The following is a 22,106-nucleotide window of genomic DNA, read 5'->3' on the forward strand; positions in this document are numbered from 1 at the left end:
TTGTAGTCTAAATTTACCCTTTCTTTCAACAGTTCCTTCTTGGTGTTTGGGCTAAAGAATTGAATGCCAGAGAAGATTACGTGAAGCGCAGTGTGCAGGGTAAACTGAACAGTGCGACTCAGAAACAGACCGAGTCCTATCTCAGACCCCTTTTCAGGAAGCTGCGGAAGAGGGTGAGGTGTCTTAAAAAATGCTTTTATTAACGGGTTCAACAAACCGAATATATAAAATTAGAATAAATGCAGTCTGTAACTGCACACAGTAGCTTCCAAAATTAGTTATGCTCTTTTTTTTCTTTTCCAGAATCTTCCTGCTGATATTAAAGAATCCATAACAGATATTATTAAATTCATGTTGCAGAGAGAATATGTGAAGGTACATTACCATACTGTGCATTGAAATTATGGTTGAGCTTCTCTAGATTGTGTACATAATGTCTTCATTTAGTGTTGGAGTATTTTACATAGGTGATTGAAGAATAGGTGTGAAATGAATTAGTAGTAAAATAAACCTTTTATTTTCTGATGTATTGTCAGCTTTATTGTTGGGCATTGAAGATTAAACTTTCAGACCACACAGTATGTTTAGTCATTTTTAAAGTAGATATAAAGATTCTTCATATCATGGACTGGATATAGGCAGTGTTCATTTCATGAATGGGATCAAAGTTTGTAGATTGTTTCTGTGGGAAAATTTGTTCCAAGCCATAATATTGTTAAGCAGATTCATTTCACAGGCCAGCTATAAAAACCCACTTAATCCATAATATAACTGAATTATTATACTAATGATACAATGGAATCTGACTATCCTTTGTACTTGTTTCTATGAGGAAATGTACCAGGTCAGGCTGCCAGTGTCATCTCAGGACTGCAGCAGTAGCAGAGCCTTGTAAGGGAAGACCTTCCCCTTTTTCCAATATCGTTCCTCTCAAATGGGCTCTGGGAGGAGGTGCCATGGGGAAAGAGCCCTGGTGTCCAAGTACTGCTGGGATAGATTTTTGAAAGGGGAGAGTGGAAGGCTGTCAGTTGATGGGGGGGAATAAGAAGAGAAGAGCCTAATGCACCAGTGGTGGAGATTGGAAATGGGACATTGCTTGGTGGGCCATAAGCTGAGTGTGAGGAGGGGCGCTTCTGGTGGCTGTGTCGCCCACGGGCGGAGGAGTAGAGAATTTCAGTGCTGCAGTTCCAGTGACAGTTCCAGAGCAGTAAGTAGACAGGGCACTGACAGAAGAGTGGGAATTGCTTATTTCTGTGCTCTGAGTATCTGTCCTCATGAAAAGGGACTGCTGGCATTCCTGGGTGACTGGCTGATCTTTTTGATCAGAGCCTCATGCTAACAAGGCTAAAGTGTTGTATTTACTTCCTCTATATGAGAGCCAGTTAGTTTTATCAAAGAAAATGTTTTTGTGTTATGGCTATAAACTTGATTCTTGGATAGTTTCTGTTAGCTGTACGGTGTTTACTAAGGATGCCTGCATTGGAATGGGTGGGTACGGACACCATCACGGCAGAAAGAATTCATGTCACTTGCTTTTTCCTTGTTCTTTTTTCTTGTTCTCTTATATGAGAAACAGGTGAAAGTTTTATTTTGTATAAACTACAGAAAGAACAAAGAAACTTTAATAATCTATTTGGACAGTTTTCTTTGGAAATTTAGGGAAACTAAATACTGGAAATTTTTGAGAATCAGTGATAAAAATGTCCTTTTAAAATTATGCTTTGAAAAAATTGAGTAGAGCAAATTGAAATCTATCTTTAGGGTAGAAATGATCTTCTAGTTATCCTATTTGTAGTACCTAAATTTTTCAAATCAACTCTGCATATCAATCACATAGGTGTTTGATTTTTGAAACTAAAATCTCCTTGAAGCCTGGCTATATAGGCATCTCTAAAACCCTCAGGGCCTTTTAGAATTTCCTTGCCTTCTCTTTTGTTTTTCTTCTTTTTCTTCCTCATAGGTTGCCAGGCTTGGTTTAGAAAAAGAGCCATTTGTCTTCATTGGTTTCTGTCTTTATGTTTTGTAGCTTTTATTTTAAGGTTCTTGGCAGGTGGGAGGCTGGGGGGGGGGCCAAAGTGAGCCGATCTCATCCTTTAGCTATTTGACTCAAGGGCCGGTATTTAATCTCTGTTTACACATCTGCCGTGGACCCTGTGTAACAGTCCCAGCGCACAGAGCCCCCACTGCTTTCAGAGGTCTGCACTGCTGTGCAGGGAGTGAATGTGGTTTCAGGTTGAATTATGAGAAAGCAGTGAGCCTCTGTCTTCTGTGTGACCACCTGTGTAGAAGACTAGGTCGAAAGGGATCCAAACAAGAGTTTGTCAGGACATCAGATTACCTATCCGGTTATGCCAGATCTGAAATGTGTTAATGTGCAGTGCGCAAAGGCTACTGAGGAAAGTTTGTCTACTCACACGTTTAGCTTTGGTTTCTGTTTTACCATGGACATTTGTGGTCCTGGGCAGGGCAGTCAGTCATCCGTATTTTAACTTCGTTTGTTTGATTAAGGGGAATGGTAATATTTTCAACGTGCCCAAGAGATGGATGAACATCACATCATAAAGAGCTGTGAAATACTTGAGTTAAAAATTTGGACCAACACAATATTTTTGCTTGTCTGATCTCTCTTCTTAATCTTTCTTTTTAGGCGAATGATGCTTATCTTCAGATGGCCATTGGAAATGCACCTTGGCCCATCGGTGTGACTATGGTTGGTATTCACGCCAGAACTGGTAGGGAAAAGATTTTCTCCAAGCATGTTGCACATGTTTTAAATGATGAAACACAGCGGAAATATATTCAGGTAAGCAGTTTGAGGGAAAAACATTTCTCTGGAGGACAACATTGTCCAATTCCCAAACTGTAAATTTTGAGAGCAGAAGAATTTTAGCAAATGGGACATACCATGATAGGATGCAAGTCCACTCTATAAATACTTGTAGATGAGACATCGTCACTGAATAAAATTAAAACCTTTCAAGCTTCGTATGTGATGCAAGACAGGGTGAAGTGGTGTGCATTCATTATCTTAGCATTAAATTAAAACTATTGCAGTTTGCTTTGGGAGTTTAGAGAAGCAGCAAACTTAGAGTATTTTGCAGTAAATCCTGTTTTGTTACTTTCAAGGTAGATTTAACATTTACTAGGATAAAAAGGTATGAATTGTAAAAATTTTGCTTTAATGAATATAATTTTTACGTAATGTATATCAACACTTCTCTACACGAGTAGGTCTAAAGTGTTTACAGTTTATTTTCTTAAAGTTATACAGGCCTCACATAAACTTGGCATGTTATTGGTTAAACTCTTAGTGGGAAAAAATAACTGTATTTTTAGGTTTTGCCAAATTGTCAAGAATCCCAGGTTGTGTCTGTTTGCTGGATGTTAATTCCAAAGCTTGAAGATGATACTCTGAAAGTTTACTTGAAATTTAAAATTCACTTAAAATGCATGAAGTGATTTCAGATTTTGTGCCAGAGAACAATCGTTACCATATTCATGAATTATCTTTTTGTTTGTATTTCAGTTCCAAGTGATAAATGTTAATTTGTGTTATGCTTTATTCACATATATTAGTATTTTAAAAAGTGATTTCAACCTGACTCCTTGATATGAGCTGTAGAATTTATAGAGTTCAAATATACTTATGGAAATTTTAGGACATTTCCGTTTCTTTTAATAGCTACTAGTGACAGTATTGAAGGCAAAAAGCTTTTCCTTGGGAAAAAAAGTTGTTTGGCTTTAACAATAGAAAACAATTTTCAGTGATTAAATTTGCTAATTGTGTTCAACTATACCATGGCCAAAGCTATAGTGTGTATAAAAGTTCATATAATTAGTAAATTGTTTTAAATAGCATTTCTGTTTTAAATTTCAAGTGTACAATTTTATAACACATTATCTGCATATTGTATTATGTGCTCACCACCTGTAGTCTAACTCTCCCTCTGTCACCATATATTTGATCCCCTTTCACTTCTTCCTCCTCCCCACCCCTTTTCCCCTCGTAACCACCATACTGTTATCTGTGTCTATGAGTTTGTTTCGTTTGTTCATTTTTTTGCTCTGTTTTATATCCCACATATGAGTGAAATTATACGGTTCTTGTCCTTTTCCATCTGACTTATTTCACTTAGCATGATACTTTCAAGATCCATCTGTGTTGTTGCAAATGGCAGTATTTCATCCTCTCTAATGGCTGAGTAATATTCCCTTATGTATATGTACTGCGTCTTCTTTATCCAATCATTTGGTTGTTTCTATGCCTTGGCTATTGTGAGTAATGCTGCAAGGAATATAGGGGTACGTATAGCTTTACAAACAGATGTTTTCAAATTTTTGGGGTAAATACCCAGAACGGGGCTTGCTGGGTCATATGGTAGTGCTAGTCTTAATTTTTTGAGGAACCTCCAAACTGGTACATAGTGGCGGTACCAGTTTATATTCCCCCAGCAGTGGCGGTTCCTATTTCTTCACAGCCTCTCCAACACTTATTTCTTGTTTTGTGAATAATAGCCATTCCAACAGGTGTGAGTGAGATGGTATCTCATTGTCGTTTTGATTTGCATTTCCCTAATAGCTAGTGAAGTGGAGCATCTTTTCATATAGTATCTGTTTGTACTGTGTTTCCCCGAAAATAAGACCTAGCCAGACAATCAGCTATAATGCGTCTTTTGGAGCAAAAATTAGTGTAAGACCCAGTCTCATTTTACTATAAGACCAGGTATAATATAATATAATATAATACTGGGTCTTATATTAATTTTTGCTCCAAAAGACGCATTAGAGCTGATTGTCTGGCTAGATCTTATTTTCGGGGAAACAGGGTATGTATTCTTGGGAAAAGGGTTCAGATCCTCTGCCCATTTTGTAATAGGATTCTTTTTTTGTTGTGTTGTATGAGTTCTCTCTATATTTTGGATATTAGCCCCTTATCGGAGGTATTGCTTGTAAACATATTCTCCCATTTGGTTGGTTGCCTTTTTGTTTTGTTTATGTTTTTTTTACTGTGTAGGGGCTTTTTAGTTTAATGTAATTAGTATTTGTTTTTAAAGCTTTCTGGTTTATATTGGAAGCTATATAATGACCTATCCTACTCCATTGGTCATCCTTTTAAAATGTTACCTTCTCATTTAAAAAAATTTCTCCTTTTTTCCCAAGATGATTAGGGAAAATTGAACATACTATTAATATATCTGAACTCTAGGAAGATGTTTGACCTAAACCCCAAACTCTCATGTGGACAGACGTAGACATGCTAATACATACAGTCAGGTGACGCATAGCTGGTTGAGGGAGGAAAGCCCGGGAGTGCTGAGCAATGGATCCATGTCTACTTGGGTGACCTCAGCACTGACCTTTTCAACCTTTTAATGACTGATTTGCATGATTATTATTATTCGGAGAGGTATATTTATCAGATTTACAGACAGCAAGAAACTGGAAGGCATAGAGTGTGTGTTAAGAAATTGGCATTCTAGACATTCTTGGCAGACTGAAGTAAAGGGCAGATTCTAAAAATACATTAATACTTACCAAGGATGACCATAAAGGAATTTGGATGCAATAACCTAGTTGCTGGAGCATACAATCTGAGCAATGTGTAAGAGAAAGAATTGTAATTTAGTGGACTAAAAGTGCAATAAAGTTAGTAATATATGGTCACTGGAAAGTTTAATGATAGCTTACATTATTATATAAGTAATAATGTTATTTAATGTTACGTTACATTATTAAGCATAATAATTTAGTGTTGATTCCACAAGGCAAGAAGAGAGTTTACTGTCGTACCCCCAGAGCCTAACGCAGTACCTGCCATACTGACGGGGGGTGCTCAGTGAGTATTTGCTGATTGACTGAGTATAGGACAGGAGTGTCCTTGAGCAAGGTTACTTTGGTTGAGGTCTGGGTAAGAGTGTTATTGATAATGAAAGAGCTTTCTGGTGAAAGAGGGATTAAACCTGTCATATACAGTTAGGGACCAATTTAAGGTTCAGGAAGGAAAACAGATTTCTAATCAGTGTAAGGGAAAGTTGTTTTGTTTTTTTTTTGATTTTTTTTTCCATTTTATTTTTAAATAATTATACACTCACAGAGGTTGCAAAATACTAAAGGTTGCAAAATACTACGAATAAGCTTTTTAGCAGGCAGCATTGCCCTAAGATAGGAATAGGGCCACTTTGGGAAATATGGGGGAGATCCCCTACCACGTGATGTTTGCAAGCATCACGTTTTAACTGTTGCCTTTTCTGGTCCTTCTGGCCTTTAGATTTCTCTGATTCTTTCCTGCCATTTTCCTAGAGGTCATTGCTTAAACCTAAAGTTGTCACCTTATATTCCCATGACAGTCAGATTGTTACAAGTGAGTTGAGTGTTAAGAAACACCTGACCCTGTCTTTTGTTTTCCTACTTTTCATGTCAGTACAAATAGAAGTAGTATTTTATTTCTTCTCAGCTCTGCTATGAGATAAGTGGACGGTGCAAACGCTGTGTAAGTGTCAGCCAATGCTTTGCCTTCGTCTTGATGGAGTCACTTTAGCTCATTGTTACCTTGTAGGAATATGGTTCCAATGTTGCTCCGTCTTTTTTTTCTTTTTTATGAACTGCCAAAATCTTGATTGGTTTTTTTTAAAAAAGTGGACACTCCTATTTTAAAAACAGTACCAAAAAAAAAAAAAAAAAAAAAAAAAAAAAGAAAAAGAAGAAAGAAAGGAAGGAAGAAAAAGAAAAAAAAGAACATTGTATAAAGCCAAATAAAATCCCAGTTGGTGATCTGTGTCATTAAAACCATGGTGCAGCTCAAGGCAAAAGAATGCTGCCGCCCTCATGATAGAATTTTATGAAATTCTTGGTTACAGTTAACTGAGTCATTGCCTAAGCTGTCTTATGAGTCTCCTTCTTGTTACTTTGGTATTTAGACGAGGTTTATTTGAATTATCCTAAAAAAGGGACAATTTAAATACATCATTTGAAATTTAAGTCCAGGATTGGCAAACCTTTTCTTAAAGGGTCAGATAGTAAGTATTTTAGGCTTTGCACTTCATAGGTCTCTGTCGCAGCTACTCAGCCCCGCAGCTGTAGCGTGAGAGCAGCCTGCGGCTGTGTTCCCTTAAAACTCCATTTATAAAAGGGACAGGTGGCCTGTGGGCCAGTTTGCTGATCCCGGTAATGTATAAACCCAAACCATTTCTACCTTAAGATATTTGCTGATGGGTAATGTGACAGTCATTTAATAAGGTAATTACTTCTTTAAAATGAGACAGAACATACCTCAACAAACAGTGCAGCGCATGAGGTGTACTCATCTTAGTTGTGGAGCTCCGTCATTCTTGACATATGTAATATATATCATGACATAAAACAAGATCTAGGTAAAGGACGTTTCTAGCAGTACCCGGAAGTCTCCTTCATGCCTTTCCCAGCCTACACTCTGCCTCCTGTCAGAAGTTAGGCACTGCTCTGATTTGTGTCATTGTTGTTTAATTGTGCCTGATCTTAGACATCGTTTAGTGGAATCTTGCAATGTGTGGTCATTTTCTTACTTAGAAATTCTGGTGAGACATACCTGTTTTATGAAATATGGTGGAAAACAATTTAAGGGCCTAGTTTACTGTAACATGATTTCATCTGTTGGTTTTATGTAAACCTCTCCAGAATTTAAATTGGAAGTGTTTGAAGTGTTCCCTTTCTAACAAAAATTAAACACACCACAGGGAGGGTTTTCTCATCATGCAGATCAAAGAAAAGTTGTATAGCTTATTAGGTAATCTCAAATCTAAGGGTGAGATTTAAATTGATGGTAGAAACTTCAAGAACTTTGTTCGTTCTGCCAAATACAGACGTAGCCTTTGGCGTGGATTTGGGTAAAGCTTCTTTTACACAGATTATAAGAAGCTCTTGATTATTTAGAGACTTTATAATTCAGTCATTTCAAGTGTCTCTTGAAAAGGTTCGCATCTGGGGCATCTTTACTTGTCGGTAAAGAAGAGAAGGTAGAAAAGGTGAAATTGACATCAAATGGCTATTTGCCTCTCCCGATCCCGTCTCCATCCTTCCTCACCTTGTCCTGTGCCCTGGAACCCTGACTTGGACGAGCAACCTTGACAGGCTCCCTTGCCCTCTGGCTTCTGATGGGGACAGGCAATGAGAAGAACTGGAAGGCATTTTGTAGGTGGGAGAAGAACGAGTTTGGAGTATTTGTTTCCCTGGCTTCCTGCCTATAGAGTCATCTGGGTTGAATGCACCCTCCACCCTAGGCCATAGCTGCTGTCACATGGCTGTCTCCATGCAGTTACCCTCTCTGGGTTTCAGTAATCATTCTCCTCCCAGGCCCCTTCAGAGCTCAGGCTGCCACCACTTCCCAGTACTGTCAGCTCTGGGGTACTGTACAGCTCTTATTGGTCCCAAGTCCTTCCCACTGCTTTGTAAAGTCCTTGGAACTGCTACCACCAGATTATTCAGGTTGAGTGTACCCTTTGTTTCTTGCTGATATCCTCCCTGATATGCATAGATTTATTGATCTTTGAACTGTGTTACCACATAGATTTCTTTAGGGATTAGAAGATTAAGGAATAATATTCCCAGTAATTTTTCTTAAGCTTACACTATTACAGAAGGCAAAGTGTCTTATGTTATTCTTCTCTGGCAAGTTATTTTTTGTAACCTTGTAAATTCCCTAGTAAAGACATCATTCCAACATTTTATGTCAGTGGATTTCTGTCCATATTTCAGGTTTTGGCATATGTCACCATTACCAAATTTATTTGTTCGTGGAACATTTATAAATTTATAATATATTCATGTATTGCCAGAGTGATACAGCAGAAACATTCATTACTGCAATGAGTGGTCACAACTTGATCCATATGCAACATGACAACATGGTCAGTGGTAAACAGTCCCATGCGTGACGTTATACGTCACACATTGTGGGTCACATGGCTTCATGCTACTTCCTGGCGTTCTTGGATATGATAAACCATTTCTTATTTTTTTAAAGGAGGGTGCAGCTTGAGGGTGCAGCTCACAGTGGCCCATGTGGGGAGTGAATCGGCAACCTTGGTGTTACTAACACCACGCTCTAACCAACTGAGCTAACTGGCCACCCCCAGATAAGCCATTTCCTAAAGAGAAGTTACTTCGTGACAACAAACTGTCTGCCCACTTAATACTCCCAAGCATATTAAAACAAATACTTAGAGAAAAATACTGCTACCGTTTATCTTTCACATATATCAGCTTTTACTATCACAGAAAACCAGTGTTGGTAAAAACACATTTTGGGGAATGCTGATCTGAACTGTGTCAGGCTTCTTTTTAGCTGTCAGCTTAACTGATAGCAAATAGACATTTTACATGGGGTATTAAATCTTTTTTCCCCAACCACATGCTTGAAAAAAAGTGAAAGCCTGGTAGTCAAATAAATGAAATCTTACCCCAAATTGGTTATTTGGCATAGATTTTTACCTAACATAGCCAAGTAGGTGAGTGCTGTTTTCAAAATGGAATTATCACTTGAAATTATAATTTGTTGTTACTTTCTGTGAAATGATGAACCCTTGAACTGGAAATATATTCTCTTACAGAAAACAAACACTTAGACAAGTGAAAAATGACAGCAGCGCTCTTTCTTTCCGTAGACTATAAAAACAGATTAATTAGTCCCAAGTTAATCAGTTATCTTTATTTTCCATTAAGTCCTGCAGATACTGAAAAATTGTATACATTTAGTACTTGCAGTGGAACTTGTCCTTAGAAGCAGTGTGTAATTTATCTGCCATCATCCCAAGTGGCTAGGTCCAGATTAGTTAGTTCACAGTCTAGAATGAATTATTTAGATGAATTCAACTTTAATGATATCCTTGTGTGAAAACAATTCTTGTAGACAGTGTTTGAAAGATTGTCCTTTTTATTGCCTAACTATGGATGTTAGTTGAAATTGTAGAAAGTAACTTTTAATCATTAAGTACGTATTTTTGACCATGACAATCCAAGTCAAATTAGTATTCCTTTAGTCTGAAGTTAGCATTAATTTTAAACTTAAGTATCGCATGTTAATTTATTCCTTTATTAGAACTTTGGCAGTTCATTGACAGGATTTGTTTAAATAGCTAGATGGAAAATGTCACTGAATTTATCCCTTATTCTTCAGATTCTTAGGGTGTTCCACTAAATGGATCTGTGCTTTCATCTTTAAGACTTTGCTCTTACAGTTTGAACTAGTGACAGGTACAGAAATAATTTATTTAATAAAATGTTTTATTTATACTTAAATTTATACAAAAATTACTTAAAAACAAAAATATCCTAAAGTTCTATTAACTAATGATAGCTTATAAAAGAAAAGGAAAATCTAGGTAACGAGTTTTGATTATAGTTCGGTTTGATTTTTAAAAGTTTTTGTTTTCTGCAATGATAAGAATAAATTAGTGGATGCCGATTATTGTTTTAATGGTTCCTTCATTTATCTGGAAAGAAACAACTCATTATCCAGAATTTGTATCCTATATTACATGGTATGATACACCAAACTGTATCTGTATTTGATATTTAATACCTTATCTAGAATATTCTAGAATGCTTTCAATTAGATTTTTTAAAAAATGAAATACATAGAACATAAAATTAACCGTCTTAACCATTTTTAAAGTGTATAGTTCATCAGTTACTTTTAATGCAGAATACTTTCCTAGAAAGATACTGATTTAAAAAACACCTTAATTTAGTTAAATATGGTATGGAGAAGTCATCAAGGACCCGTTCGTGTAGAATCTGGAAAGGCTCAGGACCCGGGGCTGTGAGGCACTTCTAAAAGGCCAGACACAGAGTGGGGCTGAAAACAAGGGAGTGGTTGAGAATTAGGCTAAGTAGTCCAGAGGTTCCTTCTGCCCTGCACAAGGGGCCTTCCTGCCCGTTGCCCACTCTGATAGAAAGCGGGGTAACTTTCTGAGGGCTTTGTACCGCTCAGGATGCGGTGATGTCATGGCAGAACTGAAGATTAAAGTGAAAGTCTGTGTATTGAGAAATGAAGCCTCTAGTTCCTGTTCTCACGGGTTCCTCTGATGCTGGCAGCCAGGCTTTTAACCCCAGTCAGGAAATTGGAGGTTTCTTCCCGGTGAACTGACCCAAAAGAAAAGATGTAAATGCTACATTTAGTATTACTCCAATGAAAAAACTAGCTTGCCACCGTATTATCCTAAAATGAAGTTCCATTGACAGGCCCTGCCTCTTCAGGGAGTTTCCTTTAGCTGTGTAGCACCTTACCCACAAATATGAATGTTTACCTTATTCAGATGCTCAGACATGTTGAGACCAGAACCCACACACAGAAAAGGAGGAGTTTGGAGAAACAGTTACAGTATAAAGGCACAGAAAAAAATGCACTTCAATTCAAAACGTAATACCCTTAGGTAAGAGTGTAGCCATGAAATATTAATAAGAACAGTGTGCTACAAAAAAATCCAGAGAATCAAAATGAGCTTTTAGAAGTTAAACATTATAGCAGAAATTTAAAAATTAAATAAAAACATTAGAAGATAAAGTTGAGGCAATCTCGAAAGTACGAAAGAGAAGAAAATGAGGGAGTCAGTCGATCTATAAGGTCTGCAACCATTCAAATTCCAGGAAAAGGAGAACAGAAACTGGAGGGTAAGAAGTAAAGAATTAATGCAGGTAAACTTCCAGGAGCTGAAGGACATGAGATTCTAGTATGAAAAGAAGAGCTTACTGAATACATAGCAGGTGAATAGGAAAGACCTCACATCAAGACAAAATATAATGAAATATTGGAGGATAAGGATAAAGAGATTTTTATTTTTTATTTTTTTTGAGATTTTTAAATGCTTCTACAGGAAAGAAACAGGACACTTAGAAAGTCTCAGGGATTAAATGCCATCATATTTCTCATTAACAGTACTGGAAGCTGGAAGACAGTGGAACAATACTTTGCAATAGCAAAAGAAATAATTTCCAACTCAGAATTCTATTTCCATCTGAACTATCAATCGAGTATGAATGAATATAGACTAAGTATATTTTCAGACAGGTAAAGTCTCAAAAATGCCTTCTCCCATACCCATTCTCTGGAATTATCATCATGGCTAACACTTACATAGTACCTACTATGTGCTTCAGTTCACCACGTTAGAGCAACAATATGAGGTTGATACTATGATTTCCCTGTTGTACAAGTGGGGAAACCAAGGCATAGAGAATCAAGTTCCCGAGACCACATAGCTAGTAAGTGGTGGAATTGGGGTTTGAACCTGAGTTGTCTTAACTCCACTATGTTCCATTGCCTGTACCTAAGGATATGCTCCATCAAAGCGAGGGAAACAAACAAAATAGCTACAGGAAATGAGATCCAGCCCAGGAGCAGGGAAAAGGCGCTCCCAGGTTGAAGGTGAAGGTGTGCTCTAGGATCGTAGCAGGACAAGGAGGTCCAGAAGCCAGCCAGTCGGTCTGGACTGGAACAGATAGAGGGCTCCAGGAAAAAAATGGGACAGATACACCCCCAGATGTGTTTCATCATGTGGAGAGTCGTCTGCCTGTTGGAGAATGAATTGTGATCTCTACATAGAAGAGCAAAAAGATGAGGGAAAATATCTATGAAAAGAGATATTGTTATAATATATTGTGGGCTCTGTTTTGAAGAGTGTTTGTGTAGACCTTATGAGGTAAATCCTGAATATTGCGTTCACTAAGAATTGTGATTTGGAGAGTCTGGGGAGAGAGAGTGAGTTTAGGTGTGTGCGTGCTTATGTGGGGCCAGTGCACGTGAAGTAAAAGAATCAAATCCTCAGCTTTCATAGTCGGAAGTCAGTAGATAAAAAAATAAAAACAGAAGTAAATCAAGCATTGTTAGCATAGTATTTAGAAATATGGCAGTAAATACCATAAGAAACACTTAAGAGATTTGAAGTGGCTGCCTCTGGGGCGCTGGATTAGAGATTGGAAAGGGTGAGGCAGAGGACTGCTATTATTTGATATGAGAACTACATGATTTAGTCAATAATGTAATAACTATACAGTTCCAGGTGGGTACTAGACTAGTCAGGGGTGTCATTTCTTAATTATATAAATGTCTAACACTATGCTGTACATCTGAAATTGATATAAAATAATATTGAATGTCAACTGTAATTGAAAAAGAGGGGTGGAAGGTGAAGGGGTATAAGAGGTTCAAATTTCCAGGTATAAAGTAAATAAGCCATGGGGCGGTAACATACAGCATAGGTAATATAGTCAATAATATAGTGATAGCGCGGTACGAGGTCAGGTGGCGCTGGATTTGTCATGGGGATCGCTTCTTTAGGTGTATAAATGTTAAACAACTGTGGTGTACACTTGAAGCTAATATAAGGTTGTATGTTAGCTACATTTTAATAAAAATCTTTAAAAAGATAAAAACAATACACATAAAACATGGAATTATCCTTGACTTTTCTCTCTGTCCCAGCCCATCTCCTATCATCCTGTCAGCAAACCTTGATGCTTCTATATTCAAAGGACATCTGGAATCTGATCCCTTCTCACCACCTCCACTGCCACCACGTGGGTCCAGCCACTCTCCTCTCATCTGGATCATTGCAGTGTCTCCTCTGTGGTCTCTGAGCTTCTGCCCTTGCCCCTTTTCAGTCCGGTACCTGCACAGCACCCAGTGATCCAGCTCCATCACAGCCCAGAGTATGTCTCTCTCTTGCTCAAAGCCCCCCAGTGGTTCCCTAGTTCACTTGGAGTAAGAGCCAGAGTCATTCCAGCTGCCCCCCCCACCCCGCCCACCTCCACACGCACCCTCTTTCCTACTTTACTTTTCTCCATAGCACTTCTGATCTCACATAGTAGGTATTTTACATAGTCATTTTGTTTCTTGTCTGTCTTCCCTTATTAGAACTTAATCTCACCAAGGGTGGGGTTTTTTTCTGTTCCCTGCTGTTTCCTAGAGCCTAGAATAGAGCTTGACACATAGTAGGCACTGAAAAAAGATTTATTAAATAAATGTTTTGCTTTCAGAAAAGTAAAAATTGTATTTAAAGATACCACCAGTTTTTAAGAACTATTTGCAGTAAGCTAAGCCAAGCAGCTCATTGTCTTACTGGTTTAAGCATCCACAAGCAATTGAAAACGAAAATCCTGAGGGATCTAATTGAAAAGATTTGTTTCCATTTGGAAAATAACCATATGCTACCCTGAGATTACTACGCCTCTTTAAAAATCTGTGCTGTGTACTGTCACTCCTTATTGCCAAAATTTATTGTAATGTAAACTATTTAAGATTCAGACTGTTGATTTTCAAACCTTTTGGCAGCTAAGATTTCAAGCAGGATTCTAGTATTTATTTTTAAATCATAGACTCTGCTTCATGAGGGTAAATAAACATCACAAATACCTTCTGTAAGGAGCAAACACTTAAAATTTCAGTTCTTGCAAGGAAAATTACCTCCAGAAATCTTAACATCAGTTTGCTTTTTATTTGCTCATCATAATTCTTGCCATGTTTTGCTGCTGATTAAAGCTATTTGTATTTCATCAGGGTGTTTTCTTTCTTAGCTTTGCCTCTTTTCTCACCTATTCCTTCAGGAAACTTCAGATGCCAAATTAGTGATATCACCTATATTTCCATGGCTACAGATCACAATTCTGCACACACATGATTAGAATTCACAGCAGGAGAAGCTGGATTGTAAGAAGGAATGGCCTTTAGCTAAAGCAAATACGTGGTTAGTGCAGAGAACAAAAAATGAGGAGCAAAGCAAATTACATGGTCTTTCATTGCACTGCCTGCAAAAGTCTTTCTTCTTGGATATCAGCTGGAAGATAACCTCCCCCCACACTCCCAATTCTTAAACAGCACAGTATGGACAATCTTTGAATCCGCCAAGGACTTGAAGTAAAATGTTTGAAAAACATGTTTCTCTGATGTTGAATCTGTGAGATTGTAGCTCATTTTGTGGAAGTAATTTATATTTGTGTTGTCTATTTATTATGGGACCAAAGAGATTTTGCAGGAACTTTTGTTATTTGTTTTGTTTTGTTTTTGGTGGTTTCACTGAGCTTAAGAGTTATTTGAATACTTAGGTGATTAGAGAAGAGTTCTAAATGCTTAATGGTATTTCCGGTACCTGTTATATCAGCAACATTTCAAGGCAGTTTTTCACCTTTCCTCCTTAGACTTCCAGATGTGCTCTTCTCTTGCTGGGTTGTGCAGTTACAGCCACATACTCTGCTTTTCATTTTAGGTCATCAAGCTCTTTTAAGAGCAGATGATATTTTATTGTATTATTTTGAGGAAAGAAAATAATTTTGGGGGGAATACTAGTTAAGTACCAGGCAGAGTGCTAAGTTCACTGTCATATTTAATATCTAATGCAGGCCTCAACGTAGTCAACCTTTGGCCGCTGATGGTATTTCATTGCTTTTCTTATTGTGACAGGAACTGGGTGATTTTAATTTTTGTGAACCCAAGAGAAACCTTAAAATAATTTGTGCCAAAATGTCTTTGGAGGGCATTAAAATTAAGTGCTGCTGTTCTTTGTTGTTATTTTTAATGACTAATCAATATTGCTGTAGATATAGTTTTCCATACGATATTTGACAAAGTGTCTCCTTGTAAACAAGGACATTTGTAGGCTGATAGATAAAACAGTTAATAGGACTCACTGCTGGTTGCAGAACTCTTCCCAGGCTTGTCTGGAGAGATCTAGAGGGGCATGGCACAGGTGTGTGCCTTTGTCCTGACTTGGGATAACGACTTAGAGGCATGTTTGCGCACTGGTGGATGAGAGAGCTGAGGGGAATAACTGAAAACGAAATGCCAACTAAGGGTTTTAAAAGATCACAGACTGAAGGATGTGTTGAAAGAGACTGAATGAATTTTAAGAGTGATGGTTCTTGTCATCAGGTAAAAGTATCACCGTAAATTTACAGACTGGTAAGAACTGGCCTAATTACAGAAGAGAAAGATTGGTCATTTCCTTTTTCACAAATAATGCTGCCATGTTATGTGTGTATTTCTAAGCAATATATTTTAACTTGCTTTTGAGTTTTATTAAAATGGTATTATACTGTGTACAGCCTTTTGCCACTTGCTTTTGACATTTAACATTGTTTCCGAGATTAAAATATATCAGTTGTTCTCCCCATCTGGACCGTAGAACACAGGAGATGACCTGAGTGCCAGTTTTCTCATTTCTGTCGGGGGTGGTGCTTATGTCGCACCCTGTAGGTACACAGGAGCGGGGCTGTCTCACTGCGTACAGTGGATGCTTTAGGCCAAGGCAGTGGGGTTGAATTCTCTTCTGGAACTTGGTGGAGAAAGACTGACTTGTTACATGTAGCTCTAGTTAATTCATTTTGACTGCTGTAAAACGTCCCATCGGTGAGCATACTTACACTTACGTGTTCTCCTATGAGGAACATTTGGGTTGTTTCCAGGTCTTTTGATACAGTTATTGTCAACAGTGCCACTGTGACCATCTTGTACATATCTGGGTGCGTGTGAATGAACATTTCTCGGGGTGCATATCTGAGTGCTGGGGACTGCCGCATTTTAGTGGGGAGCTTGGTAAGCTGGAGTGAGTACTGAGGAGGGCAAGTAAGAATAATTTAACTATATCACAACCAACATTTATTTCCCTTATTTTCTTAGGGATTGAAGAGGTTAATGACCATTTGCCAGAAGCACTTCCCTACAGATCCATCGAAGTGTGTGGAGTACAATGCACTATGAGACCTGCCGATGGTGTGTGTAAATACCAAGAAGAAACTTCCGGGAGCATGGTGTGGACCTTGGAATTGCAAACAGGATAAGAGAAGAAATGTGGCGTTTCTGGACTGAGTTCTACCTAATGCAACTCCTGGTTTTAAGAACTGTGCTGGCTCTCATATCACATTGGCCCGCAAACTGGCTTCTGTGTCTTGCTTTTATTTTAAATAGTCAAACAATGAGGTTTGAAAGGAATTTTCCCCATAATTTAAATGTGTAGGCAACAGGCACAGAAGGGGATTTAAAATGACTCTTTCCCTCTAGACCTGAAAGTCGCCGTTAGATGCTTTAAAAGGAACATTTGAGGAGGGACTTAATTGTTTCTGTAAAATATGGTGATTTTCACTTGTCTTTTATGTTGTATTTTTAGAAGATATTTTTATACATTTCAACAAAAATATGGAAGCAGTTAATGAAACTTTATAGTCCTTAAGTGTTGCTGAACTTTTGCCATCTTGCAATAGAATTTGAATGTAAATGTTATTACTCTTAACTCAAGTGTTCTTTGTCTTGTGTTTCAAAGCTTGCTTTTATCTTCTATGGAGTATAAATTTTTGTATTTGTCATCTCTCGGGACAGATAGAATTAACAGGAAATAGAAGTTTGAAAAACAAAGGTGGTATATTGTACGAACAAAAGTTTAAATTAAGTCACCCCAGAGCATCAAGGTCAAGGTGGGGAAATGGATTGTCAAGCCAGCCACGAATGGGGACATTGTCATGCTGCTGGGGCTTTCTAGACAAGGACCGCCTGCACGTGTCACCCTCGTGAGACGGTGGGCCGCCTTCTCACGTCCGTCCCGCCACACTGCAGAGAAAGGTGCCTGAGACAGGAGGTCCCGCGGCCCATTTCCCACAGATGAGGACTTCTGAATCTGGCAGTGTCATACCCAGATAAGCGTGGTGAATCACTGCGCTTTGAAGGTTGAGAAGACTCAGGTAGCAGAGGAAGGTGGTAAATAGAATGTCACCTGACCAGGCGTAGTGGTGATATTAGAGGTAAGAATGGGGCTCCGACGTGAGAACTTCTGAGCCGCAAATTTCAGCTCTCCGCCTACTGACTGTATCACTGTGAGTCACCTAATGTTTCTGAGCCTCAGTTTCCTTATCTGCAAATGGTTGTTAATAATAGTAGTACGTACCTCATAGCATCATTGTGTTTAATTGAAAAAATGCTTAGTTAGCACACTGCCTGGCAAATAAACAGCTCAGTAATTATTCGTCCTTGTGTCCTTGTTGTTATCAGCAGAGTGAAGCCGCAGCAGCTGTCATGGACGCCATGATCCAGGGCAGTGAGCGCTCACGTAGTGATAACCATGGTGGTGGTATTAGTAGCAGCAGCGGGAATAGTGGAAACGTTTCCTATCTGCGGGCTCTGTGGTGCTCCCACTTTCAGCCAGTTCTGACTTTGGAAGGTAGAGGCTGTGGGAGCTGGTCAGCGGCGTAGGAAGGTGCGTGTAGACACACAGTCACTTATTCTGGCCCCTCTTGGGAAGGCTCAAAAGCCGGCGTGGCCACGTGTGGTCTATGGCTGAGCCTGTCCGATCATTTCTGCTGGTTGTTTGCATGATGGTGGCTGAGGCCTGCTGCAGTCTCCTCACCCCTACCCTACCCTCCTCCCCATTCTAGAAACCATGTCTTGTGATTAAATTGGTTAGAAATTAGGGAGCTACTAGGGCAAATGAGAGACACACTTTTGTAAGATAAGACAATCTAGGCTTTTGTTATGTAGTCTTGTTGTATAGGATTTGTTTTTAAATATTGTTGAATGAACACTCCCCAAATATGTTTTGTTTATTCACCATCAGGCCACACAGCATGGTAGTCAATTTCACATTGTCTTCCTGTTTGCTGTTAGTTAATATCCCATATGAAGAAGACACTGCATTATGTGACAGCAGTACCTTCTAAGATTGATCAGTATGGATAGATGGTTTAAAAAAAGAATGGTAACAGTTTCTACAGCGCTGTGAGTGTTAACCATTTGGGCTGCGGAAGAGGGAGGCAGGCTCAGAGATGTGGCTCCCTCACAGACATTTCCCATTTCCTTGAAACGAAAGATTTCAGACGACTACAAATATGTGAATAGGTAAGAAAAGACCTCGTGCATTCTCCAAATCATGAAAATTTTAGTTCAGCTGATATGATGTTCAGTTTTTAGCTCTTTCTGAAACAAAGACGTATCTTTTAAAATCAATTCCCAATCCTGAAATAACTGTGTTCTTCCCTTTCTTTCTACCCAGCTCCCCAGACTCCTGTTCAAAGGAGTTGTGTCTTCTGGATTCAAATTTAGTAAAACACTGGTTTTCCCTCAGCAGGACACACTATACTTCCCAGCAGTGTCCCTGCCGACCGTGAAGCAGTATTTTTCAGCCTTGCAGCAGAGCCTGCGGCTCGCTGGAAGTCGTGGCTGCGATTTCAGTCTGGGGAAAATGAAAAGAAAGCTGAGGTCAAAGATAATTGCCACATAGTAGGCGGGGGAGAGAAAAAGGTCTGGATCTTGTAGGAAGACGGAGGTCCTGAGAGACTGGAGCTCGGAAGGCAACTGTCACTAATAACAGACCTTAGGGGTCTGCTGTGTGCTCTGAACCCCAGCATTTGGAAGGACAGGAAATAGGGCTGATAGCAGCACACTTACTGTCAGGTCCTTCCTTCTGCTGGCTGGCTGACCTCTAGCACTTCAGATTGTCCTGCGATTTGACCTCAGTAAATACTTTAGAAATACAACTGTCTTCTTATTTGAAAGAAAGCAGCCATTTATTCTGAAAGTAAACAGCTTGGGAAAGACTGAAAAAAAAAACATGTTTCAGAGTCTTGGGTAGATTTGAATTTGGGGATTGCTGTCACGGGCTCCTTTTCAGCCGTACAGTAATCCCCATTAATACTGCTTAATATAGAAGGTAGTAGAACTAAGTGGGGCTGTCTCAGTGAAAGGGGAGCATGAAGTCGCGATGTGGCCCTTTGCTTTGTGTGCATGATGTGAAGAGCATAATTTAATGGATTATGCCGCCCCCGCTCTGTCCTCCCCCGGCATGCTCCCATGGAGCTGCTGGAAGAATAACTCTGTCCCATAGAAATTCACGGTATGGAGCACACTGGGAGTCTTGAACTGAAAGCACTTTCTCACGGCATATTTGTGTAAGAGCTTCCAGCTGTCCAGAGTGAGGAGCCAGCACCAGTCCCCCGAGGGTCACTATGGGAACACTGTTATGGCAACTGGTTTTCATCACAGACTCTGCAGCTAGATTGGCTGAATTATAACCACACACTAGCGCGTTCATGGTTAACAGTAACCTTAAAATCTTTTGAAATTTAAAAATAAGTTCTGGTGGTGTGGAATAACCAGGAGGAATGCAGCGTGGCTAACAGCAGCAGCTGTGGTGTGAGCCCACCCCCCATTCAAGATTTTGGAACCATGCTCGTTTAAAAAAATGTGTTTTACGTTTACCCCAAAGAGTTCAGTTATGAACGCATTGATTACTTAACTCTGATTTTTCTCATTGTGAATTTTGGGGGACGTCATACAACTTGGCTTAAACTAATTCTTGTGTGGCAGATAATGGTTAGTGTGTTTAACCAGGCCATTTCCTTTTGTTCAGTCTCTCCTCCCTGTCCTTAAGCACCAGTTGTGAAGACATTCAAACTTAACACATACTTTAACCTGCAGAAGTTTGGAGCTGCTTTTTATCTTTTTGAATGTCACTGGTGATCTCAGGTCCATTCACAGAGCTTCTTTTTTTTTTTTTTTAACTTTATTGGGTAATATTGGGGAACAGTGTGTTTCTCCAGGGCCCATCAGCTCCAAGTCATCCTTCAATCTAGTTGTGGAGGGCGCAGCTCAGCTCCAAGTCCTGTCGCCGTTTTCAATCTTGCATGAGGCGCAGCCCACCATCCCATGCGGGAATTAAACCTGCAACCTTGTTGAGAGCTCACACTCTAACCAACCGAGCCATCCAGCTGCCCCTCCAGAAGCTCAGCGGCAGCTCGTTGTCTTCAGTCTAGTTGTCTTCAGTCTAGTTGTGGAGGGTGCAACTCACTGGCCCATGTGGGAATCGAACCGCAACCCTGTTGTTCAGAGCTCACGTTCTAACCAGCTGAGCCATCCGGCCACCCCTCGGGAAGCTCAGCGGCAGAGAACTTCTTACCACAGCAGGCCAGAGTCGTTTGCACAGTCTGCTCTCCCTGCCTTTCTGGACTCCAGGTTTTACAACTTGCCAAAACCAAATTGCCCTTGCTCTCAAACTGCTCTTCCTTTAAGACTTAGGAGAGAGAGATTCTGAACCATTCGTGTTGTAGTCTGAGGCTGGCTTAGAGTTTCTGCCATCCTATGAAGCAGGAGAGTGAAAGGTCTAGCTTTTGAAACTTTCTGACCACAACTCAACAGTAAACAATAACAAATGAAGGAGACCCAGTATTACACACATATATGCATGTATTTGTGAAACAAAAGCGCTTACGGTACTATGTGCAATGCATTCTTATATTTTTTTCTGTTGTGTTTCTTTAAAAGATATATGCTGGTTGGGACTTTCTAAATTGGCTTGCAACCCATTAATGCGTTGTGACCAGCAATTTGAAAACCACCAATTAAAAGAAATTATCATCAGAGTTAAGGAAAGAAATGACCTGGTAGATGAATTCAGGGCAAAAGGACTCTACAATTTTTTTTTTATACAGAGATATAGAGTTAACACTTAGCTCTCAAGGTTAGTGTGAAATTTAGCAGATTATAAAACCTTGAGTACTTCAAATGCTCAAGACTTTTGATGCAGAAATTCTTAGGTTTCAAATGAGGAGACTCCAGAGAGGGAAAGAGGAAGAACCAAGAGAAGCAGCATATAAACCATCTGTAAAACAATGGTCAGTGATGATAGGTGATTTACCTCAGGCTGGTTGTAAATTGTGTAAAGCAAGATTAAACAAGGTATTGTAAAATAAATGGGAGGTCATCTAAAGTATGAGATGGGGTGAAGGCAGAGAGAGATATAAGGGGTCCAGTATTATGTATCAAGTATCTCCTGAGGGTTTGTTCAGCCCTCTGAAGATTATTTCCCAAGATTTGGGGAGGGCTGGATTACATTTATTTTCATGTAAATTTTTTATTGAAATAAAACATCTGTAGAGAAAAGTGTACAAATCAGAAGTGTACAAAACCACATCATGATACATTTTTCAAAGTAAATGCCTCCCAAAGTAATTAGCACCCGAGTCAGCACAAAGTTGAGAACGTTTCATCCCCCAAAAGAAACCCCTACACCCACGGGGAGTCATTCCCAGCATGGCTTAGTTTGCCTAGTTATCAATTTGCCCGTTTATAAATGGAGTCAAAGAGTAAGCTTGACTTC

The 22,106-nt window shown here is 39.2% G+C and overlaps 1 protein-coding gene across 3 annotated transcripts in view; it reads left to right on the forward strand.

Moving 5' to 3' along the window:
- The window catches only part of PRPF18 (pre-mRNA processing factor 18), a 44,430-nt gene extending 26,449 nt beyond the window's left edge, over window positions 1-17,981 (forward strand). For 2 of the 3 annotated variants that reach the window (XM_019738310.2, XM_019738311.2), the window contains 4 exons: window positions 33-173; window positions 304-375; window positions 2,648-2,803; window positions 16,646-17,981. In XM_019738310.2, the coding sequence (XP_019593869.1) occupies window positions 33-173; window positions 304-375; window positions 2,648-2,803; window positions 16,646-16,726 (450 nt within the window). In that variant the 3' untranslated portion in view covers window positions 16,727-17,981. Of the gene's footprint in view, window positions 1-32; window positions 174-303; window positions 376-2,647; window positions 2,804-13,456; window positions 13,610-16,645 lie in introns of those variants that run through there. The other variant, XM_074324777.1, reaches the window with a different exon arrangement.
- The last annotated feature ends 4,125 nt before the right edge of the window (window positions 17,982-22,106 follow it).

Source organism: Rhinolophus sinicus, linkage group LG02 (genome assembly GCF_036562045.2).
Source record: "Rhinolophus sinicus isolate RSC01 linkage group LG02, ASM3656204v1, whole genome shotgun sequence".
NCBI classification, from domain to species: Eukaryota; Metazoa; Chordata; class Mammalia; order Chiroptera; family Rhinolophidae; genus Rhinolophus; species Rhinolophus sinicus.